Source organism: Sus scrofa, chromosome 8, assembly GCF_054392235.1.
Source record: "Sus scrofa isolate SSC_HxYL_T2T_F1_AM1 chromosome 8, Sscrofa_HxYL_maternal_Yorkshire_Landrace_v2.0, whole genome shotgun sequence".
Taxonomy (NCBI): domain Eukaryota; kingdom Metazoa; phylum Chordata; class Mammalia; order Artiodactyla; family Suidae; genus Sus; species Sus scrofa.
The window spans coordinates 3,217,925-3,236,584 of NC_139390.1; the positions used below are offsets into that span (position 1 = coordinate 3,217,925).

The 18,660-nt window shown below is 57.4% G+C and overlaps 1 protein-coding gene across 1 annotated transcript in view; it reads left to right on the forward strand.

The window, feature by feature from the left end:
* The window catches only part of AFAP1 (actin filament associated protein 1), a gene marked incomplete at its 5' end in the record, with an annotated part of 128,308 nt that extends 110,639 nt beyond the window's left edge, over positions 1 to 17,669 (forward strand). The window contains 6 exon segments of the mRNA NM_001253821.1: positions 1,986 to 2,103; positions 8,071 to 8,185; positions 9,739 to 9,903; positions 11,786 to 11,976; positions 14,812 to 14,976; positions 17,481 to 17,669. Coding sequence (NP_001240750.1) covers positions 1,986 to 2,103; positions 8,071 to 8,185; positions 9,739 to 9,903; positions 11,786 to 11,976; positions 14,812 to 14,976; positions 17,481 to 17,507 — 781 coding nt within the window. The 3' untranslated portion in view covers positions 17,508 to 17,669.
* Between the last annotated feature and the right edge of the window lie 991 nt (positions 17,670 to 18,660).

The window sequence follows — 18,660 nt, forward strand, 5'->3', positions numbered from 1 at the left end:
CCTGCCTGTCTGTGACCTCCTGCGATGTCCCATGGGTCCAAACCCCCTGCTGGTGTCTCTTCCAAGTGACGGAGCTTCTGTCCTGCCCCCGTCGTGGGCCATGCTCCTTCCTGGCACCTGTGCCCCAGTGTGTGCAGAGGGCTGGCTGCCAGAAACCGGGGACACAAACCAGGCAGGAGACAGTCCCTATGGGGTGGGGGTGTCCTGCCTGCTGGGACGTCTAACAGACCCGGGTGTCCGTGCTCTTGTGCTATCTCGGGGCCACAGGTTCGGGAGGGAGTGGTCAAACCATGTCTGGCCTCTCACTGACCAAACGCTTACCCCACAAATACCCTCAAATGGGATGCTTAAACCAGGAAAATTTAAATATGTCTCAAGTCAGATCTTTTCTGTATTTCTTATGTTCTTTCTTTTCTACATGTTGTCTTTTCCTAAATAGACTTTTATGTACTTTAAGTACAGAGGAATCGTATACATTTCTGTTTCAGGAAAAAGCAAGAAGAGTTTTTTTGTAAATTAGATTAACAACGTGTTCAGGGTGGAAGGAGCCGCGCGTGGCCATGTTCTGCCAGCAGAGGGCAGTATGTGCACCTGAACTGCCTTCCTGCCGCTGGGCTGGAAACCTCAGATTGAAAGCCCTCTCCCCTCTCCCTTCTGGACCGGAAGCCACAGTGTCACTTTGTTGCAAGACCCCTTGTCAGGGAGGCAGGCTTCACCTCCCCTTCCTGCCCTCGCTTCTTCACTGGCTCTTCTTTATTCATCTAGTTGCCAAAGGAATGTAAGATCCAAAAAAAACCACAAAATTTGGAAGATTTTTTTTTTAACCTCAGGCTACTTTAGTTTCCCAATGAGGAGAAAGTGTTATCTAGGCTCTTTCTTTCCTAGGCATTCGAGTGTTTCCGCTTATGACATCATGAGCACGCCATTCCTGCATTCCTTGATTCATTCATTCATTTGTTCAGCCCATTTTTGCCCTGCACCATGTGTGCACCAGCTGGTGCCAGGGCGCACGGTGAACAGAACTGGCAAAGGTTAAAGCCAACGCTGATGTTCTCGTGCCTCAAAGTTCCCACCGAGACCAGAAGAGGGAGGGATCTCAGAGAAGAGCTTCGGGGGGCGCAGGGGGTGGGGTGCTTGGTGAGCAGAGCCATCGGCAGCCTGGGGGAAGAGCAGGCGGGAGCAGTGGGAGCTGCCGGTGTCTGTCCCACCTCTCGAGGATGGAGGTGGCCGCTGTCAGAGGCTCCCAGAGGCTCAGCAGTGGAGGGCAGAGGGAAAGGTGGACGGTGGCCCTCAGCAAACACTGAGAACTCGAGATGCTGTGGAATAAACATCCTAAAGCATTTAAAGAACTGCGTCTGCGGCCTTTTCCTGGAAAAGGCCAGATAGGATTTCAGTTTTGCAGGCCACATTGTCTCTGCCGTCCAGAATGAACAGGCCTGTGGAGTTCCCTGCTGGCTCAGTGGGTTAAGGATCGGGCTTTGTCACTGCAATGGCCTGGGTTCGAATCCTGGCCTGGGAAATTCTGCATGCCATAGGTTTGGCCAAAAAAAAAAAAAAAAAAGAAAAATGAAAAAGAAAAAAACCTGAGAATTAACAGGCTCACGAAAGAGGCACGTAAAAGAAAGGCAGCCACAGACAGTAGCAAATGAAGAGTCCAGGCAGAGAAGGGTGTTCCAGTAAAGCTTTATTGACAGAAGCAGGCTGGGGGCCGGAGCCCCTGCTAAGGCAGCTGATAAAATCTGTTGAATGCCTGGTCGTGCAGGGCTCGCTCCGTGCACCCAGCAGCGTCCTCACCTGGCCTCGCCATGGTCCTGTGGGCAGGGCTATCCTGTCTGGCAGGTGACGCGTCTGCCCGGTGGCCAGGACGGGCCCCCTTCCTGCTCTGGTCCTGACTCACAGCCCCAGATAGAGCCTGAGTGGCTGTCAGATCAACTCAGAGACTTGGTGATGGATGGACAGGTTTTAATTCGTTTCCTTTCTTTCAGTTTCATGAACAAGCGTGGCCTGTCCCCTAGCCCGTATCTAGGGAGCACCTCCAACGGCTACGCGCACCCCAGCGGGACGGCGCTGCACTACGACGACGCCCCCTGCATCAACGGCTCGGTGAGTGCGCCCAGGTCGCCGGCTTTCTGCAGTTACCCCCTCTTTAGGGCTCGGGGGGAAGGCTTTCTTATGCTCTGAGGCAGGACAAAAACTGCACCTCTCGTCCATGCTATTAATTACAGAGCCTCCGAAATCACCATCCGGAAGGTGTTGCCTCGGGTCGGGACCTTGCTGCCTGCCCCGGGCACCTTCTCCCATCCTCAGGGTGGGCTCAGAGTGGGCTTGGGCGACTGGGACTCCCCGTCCACTGGGAGGAAGAGGGGAGTGGGGAAGAAGTGCTGGCCAGCCTGGCAGCCTGGCAGGGGCGTGTTCAAGTGCAATTCAAGGGGGGCTCTGTCTTAGAACATGGGTGTCCGGGTGTGAGCCGCCCTGAAACCCCATCCCAGCCGTGAAGCCAGCTGGAGTCTGGGGCCGTCCGCGGTGGGTGGGAGACGAGTCCTGTCCCACAGCCAGACAGCGCTGGGCCAGGCAGCCTCCCTGCCCCCCGGGCCTACCACCACCTTCGCCATGGGGTGCCCGGGGCTGGGGGGCTCTGGCGCCCACGATGGCCACGGCCGTCCACCCTGGCAGAGAGGCGTGTGGGGGCCGGGCAAGAGCAGGTCCCAGTCCAGTCTCTGCACCTGGCCCCGGTCCCTCGGGTGGGACTGGCGCCCTGCCTCTGCTTACTGGTCTTGGCATAGACCCAACAGCCCGCTCCTCCTCCGAGCCTTTGATCTCAGAGCCACCTTTCTGGGAGAGATGACACACAGGTGTGTCCTTTAATCTTCCTGGAGGGGCTTCTCCCCCAGCACCTGGTGGGCCGAGAAACCACAGACCTACACAGACACTGGTCCCGCGCCACCAAGCAGCGTCCCTTCAATGTCTCCTGGGCCGGGCGCCCCCAGGAATGAGCTCGCTTTCTCTCACAGCTCGAGCTGGTTTAGAAACGAAAAGCTGCCGCTCTCCCAGGCTCTGCTCTTAGGCACCATTTCCACGTGTACGTGGCTGGATGGGCGGCCCTCCTGACTAAGACAGTGTCCCGCGCCTGGGTTTGTGGCTTTTCCTGCCTATCAAGCGCTTCCTTGAGTGCAGGCCTCTCTCTAAGCTCTTGTACGTGCCGGCTCCGTGGCCAGGCCCTCATTTCTCAGGTGTATAAAGTTCCTGTTTTTAAGCCAACACCTGACCTCTCAGCAGTGTTTCAAGGTCGGTAATTCCTACGCATTCAGCCTCCCCCCGACGCCTATGGCACGAAGAAAGGACGTCTCCAAAGACTATTCGGACAGGCACAGGCGCACTTTTAATCTAGAAGTTCTGCGGAGTTTGTTTTCCAACTCTTCCATGTGACCTCACCCGTTGGTATTTTAGGAGCACGGTAGTTAGTCTAGACCATTTTAACAACCCCGGACAAATACACCCAGTTGTCATCACATACCCCTCATCCACGCTTATCCACGGGCAGCAGGATTTTTAGATTGTAGACAGGTCCTCCGCATCCCCAAAATAGACACACCGAAGTGACGGCAGAGAATAAAAACACTCCTGCTATGAAATTTTAAACTTTTCTATTTTTATCACAAAAGGCTGTAATTACAATCTGGCGGAAAGGAAGTCTGTAAGAAGGCTATAAAAAGAGAGGAAAATAAGTATAGTATACGAATTAATATTTTCTCTCTTTTTAAAAAAAAATGCAAAGCAATTTATAAAGACCTTTAAAACTTGAAAGAATCTGGCTGTGGGCGTTAGTTAGGGTTTTAATTTATGCTTTAATGCCCATGCTCTAAAGTGGCTTGTAGCTATTTTTATCTTCTGTCAAAAGATTTCCCACTCAACTCATGCCATTATAAGGATTATACATTTTTTTTTTACTTTTATTTTTTTTGTCTTTCGTGTTTTTAGAGCTGGACCCAAGGCATATGGAGGTCCCCAGGCCTGGGGTCCATCGGAGCTGCAGCTGCCGGCCACAGCACCGCCAGACCCGAGCCGCATCTGCGACCTACACCGCAGCTCGCGGCAGTGCTGGAGTGAAGCCCAGGGATCCAACCTGCGTGCTCATGGGTGCTCATCTGGTCCATTTCTGCTGAGCCGTGACGGGAACTCCTCTCTCTTCTATTTTGAGGCACCCTATTTTCTTGCCCTTTTTTTTTTTTTTTTTTTGCTAAGGCTGCACCGGCAGCATATGGAAGTTTCCAGGCCAGGGATTGAATCTGAGCCACAGCTGTAGCAACGATGGACACTTTAACCCACTGCGCCAGGCTGGGGATTGAGCCCGTACCTCCTCAGCGACTGGATCCACTGCAGTCGGATTCTTAACCCCCTGCGCCATGGCGGGAACTCCTGGCGCATGCTGTGTTCTATGATGACGGATTTCTTTCTTCTAACAGCCTGTGCTTTGGTTACTGCAGTGTCCTCAGGCATAAGCAAGCATCACTTGGAACACCAGTGATGCCGACAGTGGCGCAGCGGCCTACGCGGCAGGCGTGGAAGGGTCCCGCCTTCGAACCCGCATCACCTCCCCGGCCCACCCCCACCCCCTCTGGGGAGCCTGCAGCTCAGAGGCCGCCTGCTGTGTGGCTGTGAGCACCCCCTGAATCCAGCTCGGCCTCGGACGGCTGCGAGGCCCTCCGGCTCGGTTTCCCCACCCACAGGGTTCCTACGAGAATGACGCGAGTCGATACTCCCGGGAGACAGGATGGAGTGCTTTGCTGGGCTCGTCCCGCGTTTTCTCGTGGAGCCAGAGCCAGGTCCCCGGTCGGTCCCCAGTCCAGCATCCTCCCCTTATGTCATGTTGCTTCTGCTTGCTGGATAAGGAGGACTCCCGACCTCTGGTTCTCGAAAGAAAGGTCGCAGCCTTTTTTTCCCCTCCTGCTGTAACAAACAGAACACAACAAAACCATCACAAGCCAGTGACCCTGGGAACGATTTAAGAAAAAAAAAGAAACCTTTCCTGCATCCCCAGAGGTAAAAAGTCCGGTGGAATCGCTGCAGGGCTACCCTCCCACGCCTGTGTCTGTGGCCAAGGGAGCAATTCACTGTAAATATTTTGTTTCCGTGCTTTTCCCCCTAAGATGGTTTGTGCTTTGCCTAAAGTCCTAAGTCCCATGAAGAGTCCCCCGCAGACGTGACGCAGATGGATGCTGGCGTGTGTGTGTGTTTCGCTGCTCGCAGGTGGGGCCGCGGGACCGTCTGCATTGTGGCTGCTTGCTGCTCCCCTCTCCGTGTGCTTTGCTTTCCGTGGCCGAGGCGCTAACGACAAGGCTGTGTGTGTTGCAGTGGGGACCTGGCGACGACGGCTGCCCTGCTCCCTGGGGCAGAGGCCCGGAAGAGGAGGTGCTCTATGATAACGCCGTCCTGTACGATAACATGCCGTCTCCGAAAATCTTTGCACGCTACCCGCCTGCTGACAGGAAGGCGTCTAGGCCGTCTGCCGACAGTCTGTCCTGTAACCACTACAAACACCCCACCTCCTGCACCCTGCCTTCCTCCCCGCCTGTCACTAACACCTCTTCTCTGGGGAGGGCATCTCTCGGGCTCGGCGCCCAGGTACAGCATCTCATTCTCTGTCCCCTCGGGTCCTCGTACGCGGCGGTTCTCCTCCAGGGCTTGGCAATGAGGTCCGCTCACCAGCTTGTGGTCCGTGAATCCCCCCCCACCCCCCCCCCAGGCTAAAGCGCAGTTTCTCCCCCTCAACCAGAACATAATCTGCAGATGCGATCCGCATTTGGTCACCCAAGAACGGGGTCAATATGCCTCCCTAGCTCATGTGTCCGTTCTGAATTGCTTTGCCCGGCTCTCTTGCATTCTTGGCAAATTCCCCAGGGAATTTCATCAAGCGTGCTAAGTGAAGGCAAAGGCTTCAGAGAGGATGGGACAATAAAAGTTTTTGGAAGATTTTTGAGCTGCGGGTTCCTTTCCCAGGCTTCTGTCCCACGTGAATGAGGAGTGCCGCGTGGCAGTTGCTTTCCCGTCCTTGGACATTAAAACGGATTATTAAGAGACCTGCGATGGTTTCCCATAATGAGTATAAAGGCATGCTTGGTATAGTCCCCCAAACCAAGTAGGTGAAAAGCGTTTGAGATGCTCATCGAATGGTGAATAACCTTAGAATTGCACTGTTACCATCCCACGCCTGGTATCTGTGGCAAAGAGGAACAGTTCATTGCAAATATTTCGTTGTCATGCTTTTCACCCCAGGATTGCTTTCGCTTTGCCTAAAGTGCTAGGCTCCATGCAGAGTCCCCTGCAGACGTGAAGTGGATGGATGCGTTTAGAATGATCTTCTTTCCCCTCCATTTTTTGGGGGTAATCTTAAGAAAATGATGAGCACCCAGTAAGATCCTAGAATCTCAGAAAGTGATAAACCACTTGTTTCCATCAAAGGCATGTGGGAAGATTCTGTTCCTTTTTTCACTTTTTCACATCAGTTGGACATTCTGGTTCAGTGAGTCCGAGGGGCCCAGGCCAGTGAGTAGTCGGACGCATCTAGGTTTTAATGAGCCCTTAGAAGTCTGATAGGTCATGTGCTTCATTTACTAAGTGAACGTGTCTCTGGTGATGGAAGTGTTTTTTATGGGCATCAGAGTTCCCATTGGTAAAAATTGGGGGATAAAGTTCACTTTCCTGGACACTGTCCCCAGATTAGGCTGGAATCATGTGATATGTGGTTTATGTGTGTCTCAAGTTCGTTTTTATTTTTAAGTAGGAAACACATTTGCAAGTTGAATTAGAGTACCTTTAGTTTCCATATCCTCATGTGGCCATTTGAGTGGGGGGGCTGCCATTTAATGGGAAAAACCTATACTTACTCCACACCCGCTACAGGTACACTCCAGGGGCGTGGGGTGAGTCATTTCACCTTTGCCGGAACCCTGTGGGAGGCATTGGCATCTTTTAATTTTATTTATTTTTATTTATTTATTTTTGGCTGTGCCCACAGCATGGCAAGTTCCCAAGCCAGGGATCGAACCCCTATCACAGCAGCAACCCGAGCCGCTCCATGACAACACCAGGTTCTTAACCCATTGCACCACCAGGGAACTCCAGGATCTTTATATTTTGAAATGAGCACATGGAGGCTCAGAAAGTTGTCACGATTTACCCAGGATTTCCTAAATGATGGAATTTGAAGTTCCCCAAATCCAGGCCCAGCCCAGTAAGAAACGTGGTGCCACGCAAGAGCCCAGGCGTGGACACCTCCCACCAGCCCTTGCCATCCAGCTATACCAATCACCCAGCTAAGGGACACATCAGCACGTGCAAAATGCAGTGTGTCAGCCTGCAGCCGTCCAAGAAGTCGGGTGCTGTTGAATTTCTTTGGAAACCTGTGGGTGGAGTTCCCTGGTGGCCTTGAGGGTTGAGGATCCAGCGCGGTCACTGTCATGACTCTTGGTCGCTGCTGTGGTGCGGGTTCAGTCCCTGGCGCCAGAACTTGCACGTGCCTCGGGCACAGCCAAAAAAACCACGAACCTGTTACAGTGTAGTTCACACCGTTTCTCGATGTCGCTCCTAAGGTTCCTTCCTTAGACCCTGCCCGTGACTCAAGAGCTAGTTATTTATCCCCTTGGGCCATCAGCAGAAAACCCCTGGGAGCTGCCCGCTTAGCGGACTGTGGTGCTGCTTCTTTGAAGAGCATCCCACCAAAATCCAAACTGTGTCTCTTTGGAAGCACAGACTTTTGGCGACCTCATCAGACAGCCACCCCCCTGGGCCAGCTTCTTCATCAGCATATGACCCCTCCCAGGAGAAATAGGTGACTTGGGGGGTGTTCCACCCCAAGGCGTCCCAGGGCTCCTTGTTTGCTTTGAATCTGGATGCTAGAGGCTTCTTAGCCGCTCCAGGAAAATCACGGCCGTCCAGTGCTGGCAACCCGCAAGGGTTTTCCATCTGCGCTTCGTTCTGCGTAAAGAGCCTGAGGCTGAAACAGTTGACTGCGAAGACATCCAAGGTCTTCGTCTTTTTGTTTTTAATTTTCTCATATGTTTATTTCAACAGTTGAAGAGTAAAAAGCCCCCTGTGGCCTCGAATGGGATTACGGGGAAAGGCAAGGCTCTGAGCGCGCAGCAAAAAAAAGCCGATTCAGCAGCCGGCGTGAAGCGGACGCCTTCAAGTAAGTTGATCCCCCACTTCCCGCCTTCCAGCTGTGGGTGCGGTTCGCAGCCTTGGGGCTCTGTAGCCGTTTTCCTCTTTCACCTGCTCAGGTGGAGAAGGCCAGGTATGGGGGGCAGCTGGAGAGATGGGGCAGTTGTGGGGGCAGGTGGCAGGGCTGCTGTGAGTGGCCCTGAGCCGAGGCTCAGGACACCTCAGTTTATGTCCCTGATCTGCTGCTAACGGGCTTGGGTTGAGTTATATAAACCCTCTAAACTCAGCCTCTCTGTGTTAGAGGTGTCTGCTGTGGTTTCTGGGGCTGAAATCTTTGGGGTACCACAGGCACCTGCTGGAGAAATAAGGATTTATGAGAATCTCACCTGCGGTGCCTCGTGGCGTCGGTTTAATCCACCTGCATCCCTCTCCAGGCCCCCCCACTGTACAAGCGCAGGCATAGACTCAGAGATGACACGGGCTCCCCCGAGTCTCACAGGAAGCTGGCACATAGCAGAACCAGGGTGAGGACCCAGCTTTCTGACCCCAGGTCTGGCAGGGGCTGGACGGAGCAGAGAAGCGGCGAGCCCAGCAAGAGGCAGCCCCACCTGGGCACTCAGCCCTCCCCCACCCCGCGCTCTGCAGGTCCCTGGGCCCTGGGGTCACAGGCGTCTGTGTGCCTTTGCATTTGTCCAGCCCTGGCTGCACTGGGGGGGACTCCTCTTTGGGCCAGCCTCACCCGTCGTTTCTTCTCCCACTCTGCTCCCTGCTGGGGCTGCCCAGATAAGACAGAGCTGTCGCCATGAGTGGGTTCAGTGCAGGCTGACACCCACTCGGCGAGAGAGTCGGACGGCGCAGGTGTAAGGCTCAGACGCGGTGGTGTAACGGAAGCATTTGGAAAAATGCAGAGAACCACCCACATCAGGAGACTGTTTCTGGTGGTGACAGGTCCCTCTGTTTTCAGATTATGGAACATTTTATTCACTCTCGACCTTCTTTTATTATTATTATTATTATTATTATTTTTTTTTTTTTGTCTTTTTGTCTTTTTAAGGCTGCACCTGTGGCACAGGAGGTTCCCAGGCTAGGGGTCTAATCGGAGCTGCAGCTGCCAGCCTGCACCAGAGCCACAGCAACGCCAGAGCTGAGCTGCGTCTGCGACCTACACCACAGCTCACGGGCAGCGCCAGATCCTTCACCCATTGAGCCAGGCCACGGATCGAACCCACAACCTCATGGTTCCTGGTCGGATTCTGTTTCCTCTGCAGTGGGAACTCCAGCCTTGCTGAAGATTGTAGGCCGCACACCTCAAAGGGAGGAGTCAAAGGACTTTCCTAATGTTCCGTTTTCAACTTTGAACTTTGTTTCAAAGAGAGAACATTGGGTAACCTGAACTCCTTGCTTTTCTGTTTAGTTCTCACTCGCCCTATTCTTTTTCATGCTGAATTCTCGCGGTGACTCGCTCTGAGGCGGCTCTGCCTGAGCCGACGACTGCATAGGCTTTCTGAGTCACCCTCTCATCTTCTGCAGGGTGGGACCTAACTGCATACTGATGCTTTTATTTATTTATTTTTTTCCAAGACGCTGACCAGTACAAATATGGCAAGAACCGGGTGGAAGCAGATGCCAAGCGGCTGCAGGCCAAAGAGGAGGAGCTGCTGAGGAGGAGGGAGGGCCTGCGGGACCGGCTGGCCCAGCTCCGGAAGGAGAGGAAGGGCCTGAGGGCGGCCATCGAGGTGAACGCAGGTAGGAGAGGCTGCTGGCCCCGTTGGTCACCGCCTGCATTAGCATCGAGGCCCTGTCTACTCGCCGGGGGTCTGAGCCCCACAGGCTCCCACTGAGACCACGTCGCCCCAAGAGATGCTTCTTGCAGTTTGCAGGCCTCGCCGGCAAGTGCAGGGCAGGTGCCACCGTGTCTAAGAGCCAATGAAAGAGGCAGGCAGAGGCCAGCCCGGCCCTCACCCGTTAGCCAAGGCTGGGTAGATGCCCGGAGCTGTCCCAGCCGTGGGTGCTGACGGAGCGGCGGTCTGGTCGCTGTGCCTCTGGAGGCCAGCAGGAGGACGGGTGATATGCAGACGCCCAGGGAGGGCTCTGGGTGTGGTGGAAGGACCCCTCCATTCCCTGAGGACGGGCTGCTGAGGGCAGGGTGGTGCTGGGTTCGTGGAAGGGACGGGGGGAGAGGTCGGGGTAGTGGGACCCACCCGCTGTAGAGAAGGAGGAGCCCGGGGCAGCACCAGTGTGTCCGTTCTCTCTGGCAGAGCTGGCGCATGGTTCCTTGTTCTTGGGGTGGGGCTGCTGAAATGCCTGTCACCTCAGCTCAAGACAGAGTCTTATCCTGGGCTCAGGCTGACTCTGGTGTCAATTTTGGCCCCGGGGGCGAGGAGGAGGAACGCTGACGAGGCAGAGACCGGGAGGGTCCCGCAGAGACCAGGACGGTCAGAGAGAAGGCCCCTGCTTTCCAGCGGCTCCCGTGCAGGAGGATCTGGCCTGTGCACGGCAGCCAGGGGGCAGCCCCAGCCCGTCTGGATTTTGTGCCTAAATGATTTCTGAGAAGGAAAGTGCTTTTGGAGTTTAAAGAGCAGGAGGCTGGGTGTGGGCTGAGCCCACCTGTGGGAGGGGCAGAAGCAGCGTCACGTGGGAGCGCCCCCCCCCGCCACCAGGGCATCTGAGCCAGCGCGCTGGGTCACCAAGGTGGGAGTGAGGCTCCGTCCCTCTGTTTCCAGTTTGCAGGACTGTGAAGGTGCAGGAAGATGAGGCCAGCTTCTGGCCTCTAAAGAGACTCACGTGGTGCTAAGCACTAAGCCAGGGCTGCACACACCAGTCAGTTAACCACTTGGAATCAGTTTTCTTAACCTGCCAATGGGCATATTGCCCACTTGCCTATGTCACTGCAACACCTTTCAAATAAAACGCATAAAGCGAACGTGCTGTGTTCTGTGGAGATGCAAGATGTATTAAATTTTGACCATGGGGCAAATAAGATGACTCAGGAGCAGAAAAGTTAGGACAGAAAAATACTCGGACTTTTCAAGTCAGTGGCACCTTTGGAAGCCGTCAAGTCCCAGTTCCTCCTTGGAAAATGAATATGTTGAGGCCCAGACCCCAAACTCCTGGCATTTGTGATGAGCAGAGTCCTGTGCTTGTTTGGTCCTTAGGCTTCCAGATGCAGCAAAGGACAGCAGTTGGGAAGGACCCTGCTCCTTCTAAGAACAACTGGGGTTGGCGTTCCCGTCGCGGCTCAGTGGGTTACAAACCCGACTAACATGCGTGAGGATGTGGGTTCCCTTCCTGGGCTCACTCAGTGGGTCAAGGATCCGACGTTGCTGTGAGCTGTGGTGAAGGTCGCGGACATGGCTCGGACCTCGCGTTGCTGTGGCTGTGGTGTAGGCTGGCAGCTGCAGCTACGATTCAACCCCTAGCCCGGAAATTTCCATATGCTGCGGGTGCCGCCTTAAAACAAACAAACCAACAAGAAACCCAGCTGGGGTTGAGTTTTGCAGAAAGGACCCAGGTCGGGGAACCCAGCCCCAGACTGGCTCAGCTCCTTTCCGGGGTGTGCGAACGTCCGCCCTCGGTGGTTCTGGAATCTCCGCCGGCAGCTGGCACACCCGCCTTGCTGTGGTTTCAGGCCGGAAGACGCAGACCATCCTGGAGGAGAAGCTGAAGAAGCTGGAGGAGGAGTGCAAGCAGAAGGAGGCGGAGCGCGTCAGCCTGGAGCTGGAGCTGACGGAGGTCAAGGAGAGCCTCAAGAAGGCCCTGGCCGGCGGGGTCACCCTGGGGCTGGCCATCGAGCCCCGAGCGGGGACGTCAAGTCCGCAGGTAACGTCACCCCGTCCCCGCAAAGAGGCAGGCGTCCCTTCCTCAGGCGGATGCTCGCTGTCCCCAGCGTCCCCTCCACGGGCAGCTGCCCGGGGGCCTCAGGCGTGTTTTCAGGTTTCTTGCCTCGTTCCCTGAACTTGTGCGAAGGTGGTGGAAACACTCTTTTCTTCCCTGCTGCAAACTCTGACTGTAACCAGTACAGTTCTTTCTGTCTCTTCCGAACCACGTCCTCGCGTGGTGCCAGGCTGTGAGCTAGAAACCTTCATGCCACGTGGCAAGTTTTTATAGAGTGTCTATAGCACACCCTAAGAGTTATGCCGGGTGCTGGCGAAACGGAAGTGAGTGAAACCGCCAGTGTCCTTGGAATCTGACAGAGCGGACAGAAGTCACTTCCCGAGCGTGGGCGGGCACCTTGGTGACACGCCGCCCGCGCCCCCTGGAGACCTTGCTCTTGTCCCTCTCACAGGCTGGGCCCTCCCTGTCTCGTGAGTCAGACGCGGTGGTGCCCATTCTGCAGATGAGGCGCTGGAGGCCCAGCACCTGCCTAAGAGCACGGACCTGGGCTCGGCCCTCCTGCCCTCCCGGAGCCCCGGACGCCCCCTCCAGCCACCGGCCAGCTCCCCCAGCTCTCATTTCCAAACCCTCAGGCAGAATGCCCAGCCTGGATGAACAGCCCCCTCCCGCCTCCCGAGCCCCTCCCCGCGGCACAGGCAAGGTTTCTGGGTTTCTGGGTGTATAGCACCAGCGAGGTCCTTTCATCTCCCTGCCTCCCCCACCAGCTGTGGTCACCCCCATTCTCCCAGTCCACAGACACCACCTCCAAACCTCTCCAGGCTCCAGCTGCCTGTCCCTCTCCAGGGACCACCTCTCGTGTCAGAAGACAGCCCCCACTCCACTTGGCAGAGCAAATTCCAGCAGCAACCTGGGGATCCCTTCTCTAGGCCTCGATGTTCCATCTGTGATGTGGGGGTGATGGTACCGCCTACTGCGTGGCACGGGGCGTATGAAAGCTCCGGGCACAGCCCCTCACCCAGGGACGTGTTGGTCCTTCCATTGTTGTGTCCACCAGCTCACACACGTGTTCACGCATCCTGCCACCGACACACGTGTGCCCTGCGCCCCCTCTGAGCACAGCTGTGAACGTGGCAGATGAGGACCCGTGGTGGTGGAGCTTGTGTTCTAGGGACAGCGGGCAGACCACCCCCTCCTGACCCCGCAGCCGCCTGTCATGCCCTCTGTCCTGTGTCCTCACCTCTCTGCCCTCCTCACCTTCTGCAAAGCATCTGGAGAGTCCCTAGCGTGTGGCATCTTAAACCATAGCTGCTGCCCGGGCCGCAGCCCTGAGGTTCCCGCCTGGAAGCCCGAGTGTGCAGCCTGCCCCGCCCCCCCTCCCTGAGTGGCCTCATTTACACACACCGCCCCCACCCATCCGGTCTGGACATCTTCCGGCACCGCTCACCGCTTGCCATGCCCAGGGCGACCCCACGTTCCCCAGGGCTTTCCCTTCCTCTGGAGGGTCTCCCGCTCAGCCCCCTCTCCTCGGCTGGTCTTCCTTCCGGCCGGTCTGGCTGCAGGACTGGCTTGTTCCATCTCCCGCTCTCAAGAGCTGGAACAAGGGGCCAGCTTGGGGCCACTCCTCTCTTTCGAGGACCCCTCCTCAGACCCCGGTTGCCCTCCCCTGCCCGGCGAATGGCTCTCTGCCTCGCTCCCACCCCGACCACATCCTTGTTAGAGAGACCCAGCCCCGGGAACATGCCAGCCGCCCCTCCGAGCCCACCTCAGCGTCCCAAGGCCAAGGTGGGGGCCTTGTCCTCTCCTTCTCACTGTCCCCACCACCCCTACTCCCGCCAGCCAGCGCGGCCTTTCTAGGCATTTCTGGGTGGAGGCACCATGGGGAACGCGGCTGCTGGGGGCCGTGGCCCTGAGCCCTGGCGGGGAGTCCGAGTGACCCGGGTGGTTAGTAATGGAAGCGCTGCTCTCCCAGAACGACCTCGGCGTAAGCTCTCAGCGGTTCGGGGAGAGGTGTCCTCGGGGACTCCATTTGGGGGAAAGCAGAGCAAATCACCACCTTCTTTTCCCCGAAAAGCAGCTTCGAACCACGTGGATGCTCTGAGGCTGGGGACTGTGGATTCACTTTGTTCCGTCTCAGGTCTTCCTTTGACCCGCGTGGACTGCGCTGGAAACAGGCGGGAACCCGCAGTGCCGATCTGTGTGCGGGGACTCGCTGCCACCGGCCGTGTGCAGGGGGGCCCCGCTTCCGGGGCTGCAGGAGCCCCACAATCGGAAGGCTCTGTGCACCTGTCTGCGTGTGACAGGCCGTGTGCCGATGGGGACATGGACAGGAGGCCCTCCGCCCGCCCCGGCCTGGGTCTGTGGAGCCTCGGGTCTTTGAGTCTGTGAGGTGGATATTTTAAAGGCGCTCTTAGAATGGGGCACTGTGAGGTGCCCTTATCACTCTTACTGTTTTTGCCTCTTCCCCAACCCCCCCCTTTTTTTTTGTCTTTTTGCCATTTCTTGGGCCGCTCCCACGGCATATGGAGGTTCCCAGGCTAGGGGTCGAATCGGAGCTGTAGCCTCTGGCCTACGCCACAGCCACAGCAACTCGGGATCCGAGCCGCGTCTGCAACCAAGACCACAGCTCTCGGCAACGCCGGATCCTTAACCCACTGAGCAAGGGCAGGGATCGAACGCGCAACCTTATGGTTCCTGGTCGGATTCATTGTCCACTGCACCACGCCAGGACCTCCCCATTTTTTTTCTTTGAAATAAACCATGTTCCCAGTGGAAACACTGATGGAAGCTGTTCCTCAGCAGCCTCTTCTCTCCCGTTAACAGTCTCCGGTGTTTCGGCATCGGACTCTGGAGAACTCGCCCCTGTCCAGCTGTGAAACCAGCGACGCGGAGGGCCCGGTGCCTGTCAACAGCGCGGCCGTCCTGAGGAAGAGCCAGCCGGCGCCCGGCAGCTCTCCGTGCCGGGGCCACGTGCTTCGGAAGGCCAAGGTGAGCGCCTGCCCTCCTGCTGCAGCAACACCAGCCCCGCTGGGCACAGGCATCCCGGGGGGGAGGGGACATCAGCAGTGACACAGCAAGGTGTGGGGGGGCTCCTCAGCCTCAGATTTTGCGGGGGGGATGAAGGAGCTTAGGTCGGCCTCTTCCAGTTCTGATTCTCTGCCAGGTGCCCTTTCCTGGGTCCCTGACAGGTTCCTCCCAAAGGCAGGGCCTCCCTCAGGAATCCTCCCTCTCAGCAGCCCCCCAGCCCCCGCCTCTCCCGCCCTGGGCTTGATTGGAGCGCGGCCAGGTGACTGCTGGGGCCCTTAAGTGAAAACTGCGGTTGGAAGCTCGGGGGCAGCCGGCCGGGCCCCAGCCCCGCCCCACCCCAGCCCCGCCGTCCCGCCCCTTCCACGGCCCCGCCCCTTCCACAGCCCCGCCCCTCCCTGCCGCCCCGCCCCCTCTGCCCCCAGGAGGTGCATCATCCGGTTGTACCTTCCAGTGTTCTGGTGGGATCAGCCCCTCCAATGTTTGATGTTAAACCTCAGAAAATTTGGAAAGCTACATTTTATCACGAGGAGCAGTTCTTGACAGTAACAAAGGTGCGGTGTGAAAATCATACTTGGCCCAATTACGTTGAGAGGAGTTTGTTCTGAACAGGGAGGTCGGGCGTCCCTGTGCTGTCTCCGTCTCCGGGGCTGCTCACTGCTGCCCTTTGTCCTCTGGCAGCGTTGGAATCCGTTCCAAACTGGCTAGAAACAGCTTCTTTTCGGAAGAGAGCAGCTGGTGCTGGCGGAGAGCAGGAGCGTTAACCCCTGGCCGCAGGCCGGGGTGCGGGTGGGCGGTCCGGATGCTGGGTGTAAGCCGCAGCCCGGGTGTCTGTCCTCACGGCGAGTGCGGCGGCTGAGCCTGTGCGTTTCGGTAGCTCTGGGGAAGGAGGACCACTGTCCATCCCTGTCCTGTTCCCTTCGCGTCCATCGCCCGTTCTTGGTTTATCACTGTTACGCTCATTTGCCGGGGAAGCTGCGTTGCCTGAGACAGGCCTAGAATGGAGCCATCCAACAGGGCCCCTCATTCACTGCACAAGGCGGATGCAGTGAAAATACTTCATTTATTTGCTTTCTTTCGCGTCAGAGGAATCAGTTTACGGCTCTGTGAGCCCGGCCTCTGAAGGGGCTCCATGTCTGTGCCTGTGGTGGGGGTGCCAGGGCCGGAGGCCGGGCCTCCACACGACCTGCCCTCCTCCTGACCAAGGAGACGCGTGCCCTCGTGGCTGGTTTGGATGCTCAGCCGGGCCGGGTCCACCGTACAGAGGGTGGTAGCGCCCCCGCCCACCGGTCCAGAGACCACCGTGGAAGCAGCCGGGGGTCCCACCCAAGGGAAGGGTGGTGTGGGAGTGGGGGCGTCAGTCCACTGGGTGGGGGGCAGCTCCTACCTTTTTTCTGAGGACGTTGCTGAAGCTGACTTGTTCTGGGCCCCAGCACTGGTACCCCAGGCAGCCTCCCTAAAATCGCCTCCACTTCCCGACGAGGGATGCTCTGAGTGTGAGAGGCGCACTCCTGAAGGTCACGGTTTCAGGGGTGTCCAGAGGTCATGGGGTTTCCCAGATGAGGGGGCCTCGAAGGGCCACCACATCCAGCTTCAGGCCCGGCATGCTCCCCTCGCCAGGGGGAGGTCTGGAGGCCGGGACATGGTGGCTGCGGTGCTTTCAGAGCCCACACATATGCCCAGGGTCCGGGGGACCAGGGCTCCTCTCAGCTGGGCGTGTGTGTGGAGCCCTCTGCCTCATGGCCAGCATGCCCTGAGCTTGCTCATGGAGCTACACGCATAGGTGGGGGCGTGAGGCCTTGGCAACGTGTCAAAGCGTCCTCCGCCCGACCCTGGGGAGGCTGGCCAGCTTGGAGAGAAGCTCACGTGGGCGCTGGGCTCCCGGCTGGCCCTGAGCACCTGCTCTGTGCACAGCGGCCCCGGGGTGGCCTCTTAGGGAACCGGGGAGGAGACTGTGAGGTCCTCCTGGCCTTTGCAAAAGCAGATCCCTGCAGGTGCTCACGAGGTGGGGGCGGCTCAGCTTTGGTTTTGTTTCTGCCACATTTGCTCATGCCATGCCTTTAGCCATTAATCAAGCTTGGAGGTTTGATTCTAGAAAAGCTGAGACATTCCTAGGTTTATGCAATATGAGAAAGTGGGCAGCTCGCTCAGTTAATGACCCCACAGGAACACAGTAGGAGTCAGCGCCACACAGGTGCCCTCCCCGGGGGGGGCAGGGGCAGAGCCGGGCCTGGCACCAGGGCCCTGTGGGTGCCGCCCCCTCTCCCCAGTCTGCCCAGAACCGTTAGAGGACTCACGCTGACGGTTTTGGACCATACGACGATTGTCTGTTGCCTGGGAGCCTCCGTGTCGGTTCCACCGCAGCTGCCCCAGCACTTTGCAGGGCACAGGTGGGATGCAGCGTGACAGGCCTGCGCCCGACGCCAGGCGCTTTGACCCTCACACTCTTCCTGTCGCCTCGCTTGCAGGAGTGGGAGCTGAAGAACGGGACCTAGAGCTGGCGGACGCCCCGACTCAGGCAGCGTCGCCCGTCGAGGGACCGCAGGGAGCTGGCCCGGGGCTCCGGCTGCAGGATGCCAGCTAGGCCAGGACCCAGACCCGCCGCGTGTATCTGTCTACTGTATAATGGTGCCCTTTAAAGAGATTCCTTGTACTGCTTTGGCTTCCAACTTTATTTGTTGAAAGACAAAAGGGGACAGAAGGTATTGTGGGAGTGTCCCCGTGGCAGATGGACGAGCCGCGTCTTTCCACCAGTTACACGACCGCTTTAACCAGTTTCAGCCCCACCCCGACTGACGATGGACGGGCCCTCAGAGGGCCGCGGAAGGCGTGGCCCGTGCTCCTTGTCCCCGGCGTGGCTGTGTGACTGGGTGGGCATCGGGCTGCCCGCTCTTCGCCCGGGGTGGAGGGGCTGTAACTGCAGCCCGAACAGCAGGAGCTCCCTCCCTGCGTCTCAGCGCCCCCTCCCCGCGTGCCCAGCCCCCTCGTCACCGGGGCAAAGGCACGACAGAATTGTGCTGTGAAGCGTTTTTTACTTTTCTTTCTTTTTTTTTTTTTTAAGATTTTCTGGACAGATGCTTTTGTCACCAGGACATGAAAAGCTGCCACTCTTTTTCAACTTAAAAAGGGTTCTCTTTTTATCGTGTCACATTTAGCTCCCAGGGTTTTTCAGAGATTCCTGTATCATATTTTATTAATTTTTTGTACTGCTTTTGGAGGTAGCAGATACTCACACGCGGGTGCCCTTTCCTGCTCCGCGCAGGCCCTTTCCACCCCTTCAGAGCCACGGTGACCCTCTGAGACCCGGGTGGCTTGGGGCGACGGTCACCCCCTCCCCAGGGCACATCCGTCTTTTGAAAGGCGGCAGGTCCTGGGAACTGTTCAACTTAGGGCAACAGAGGGACCCTCGAGAGCGTCTCTCCCACCGGCTGTGGCCCCCAGTTTGCGAAGGAAGCCGTGACCCGCGGGGGGGATGTGACCTGATGCTTCCTGCCGCTTTGCGTTTCCCCATTTGCCTCCCGTGGGATGTTTCTCGGAGCCGTCGGACACTGGCACGAAGGGGACAGGCCAGTTCACAGGGAGAGCCAGTCTGGGTCTGAGAACCAGGCCGGCTCTCCTCTGTCTGCAGTGGGACCTCGTGGGACTTGT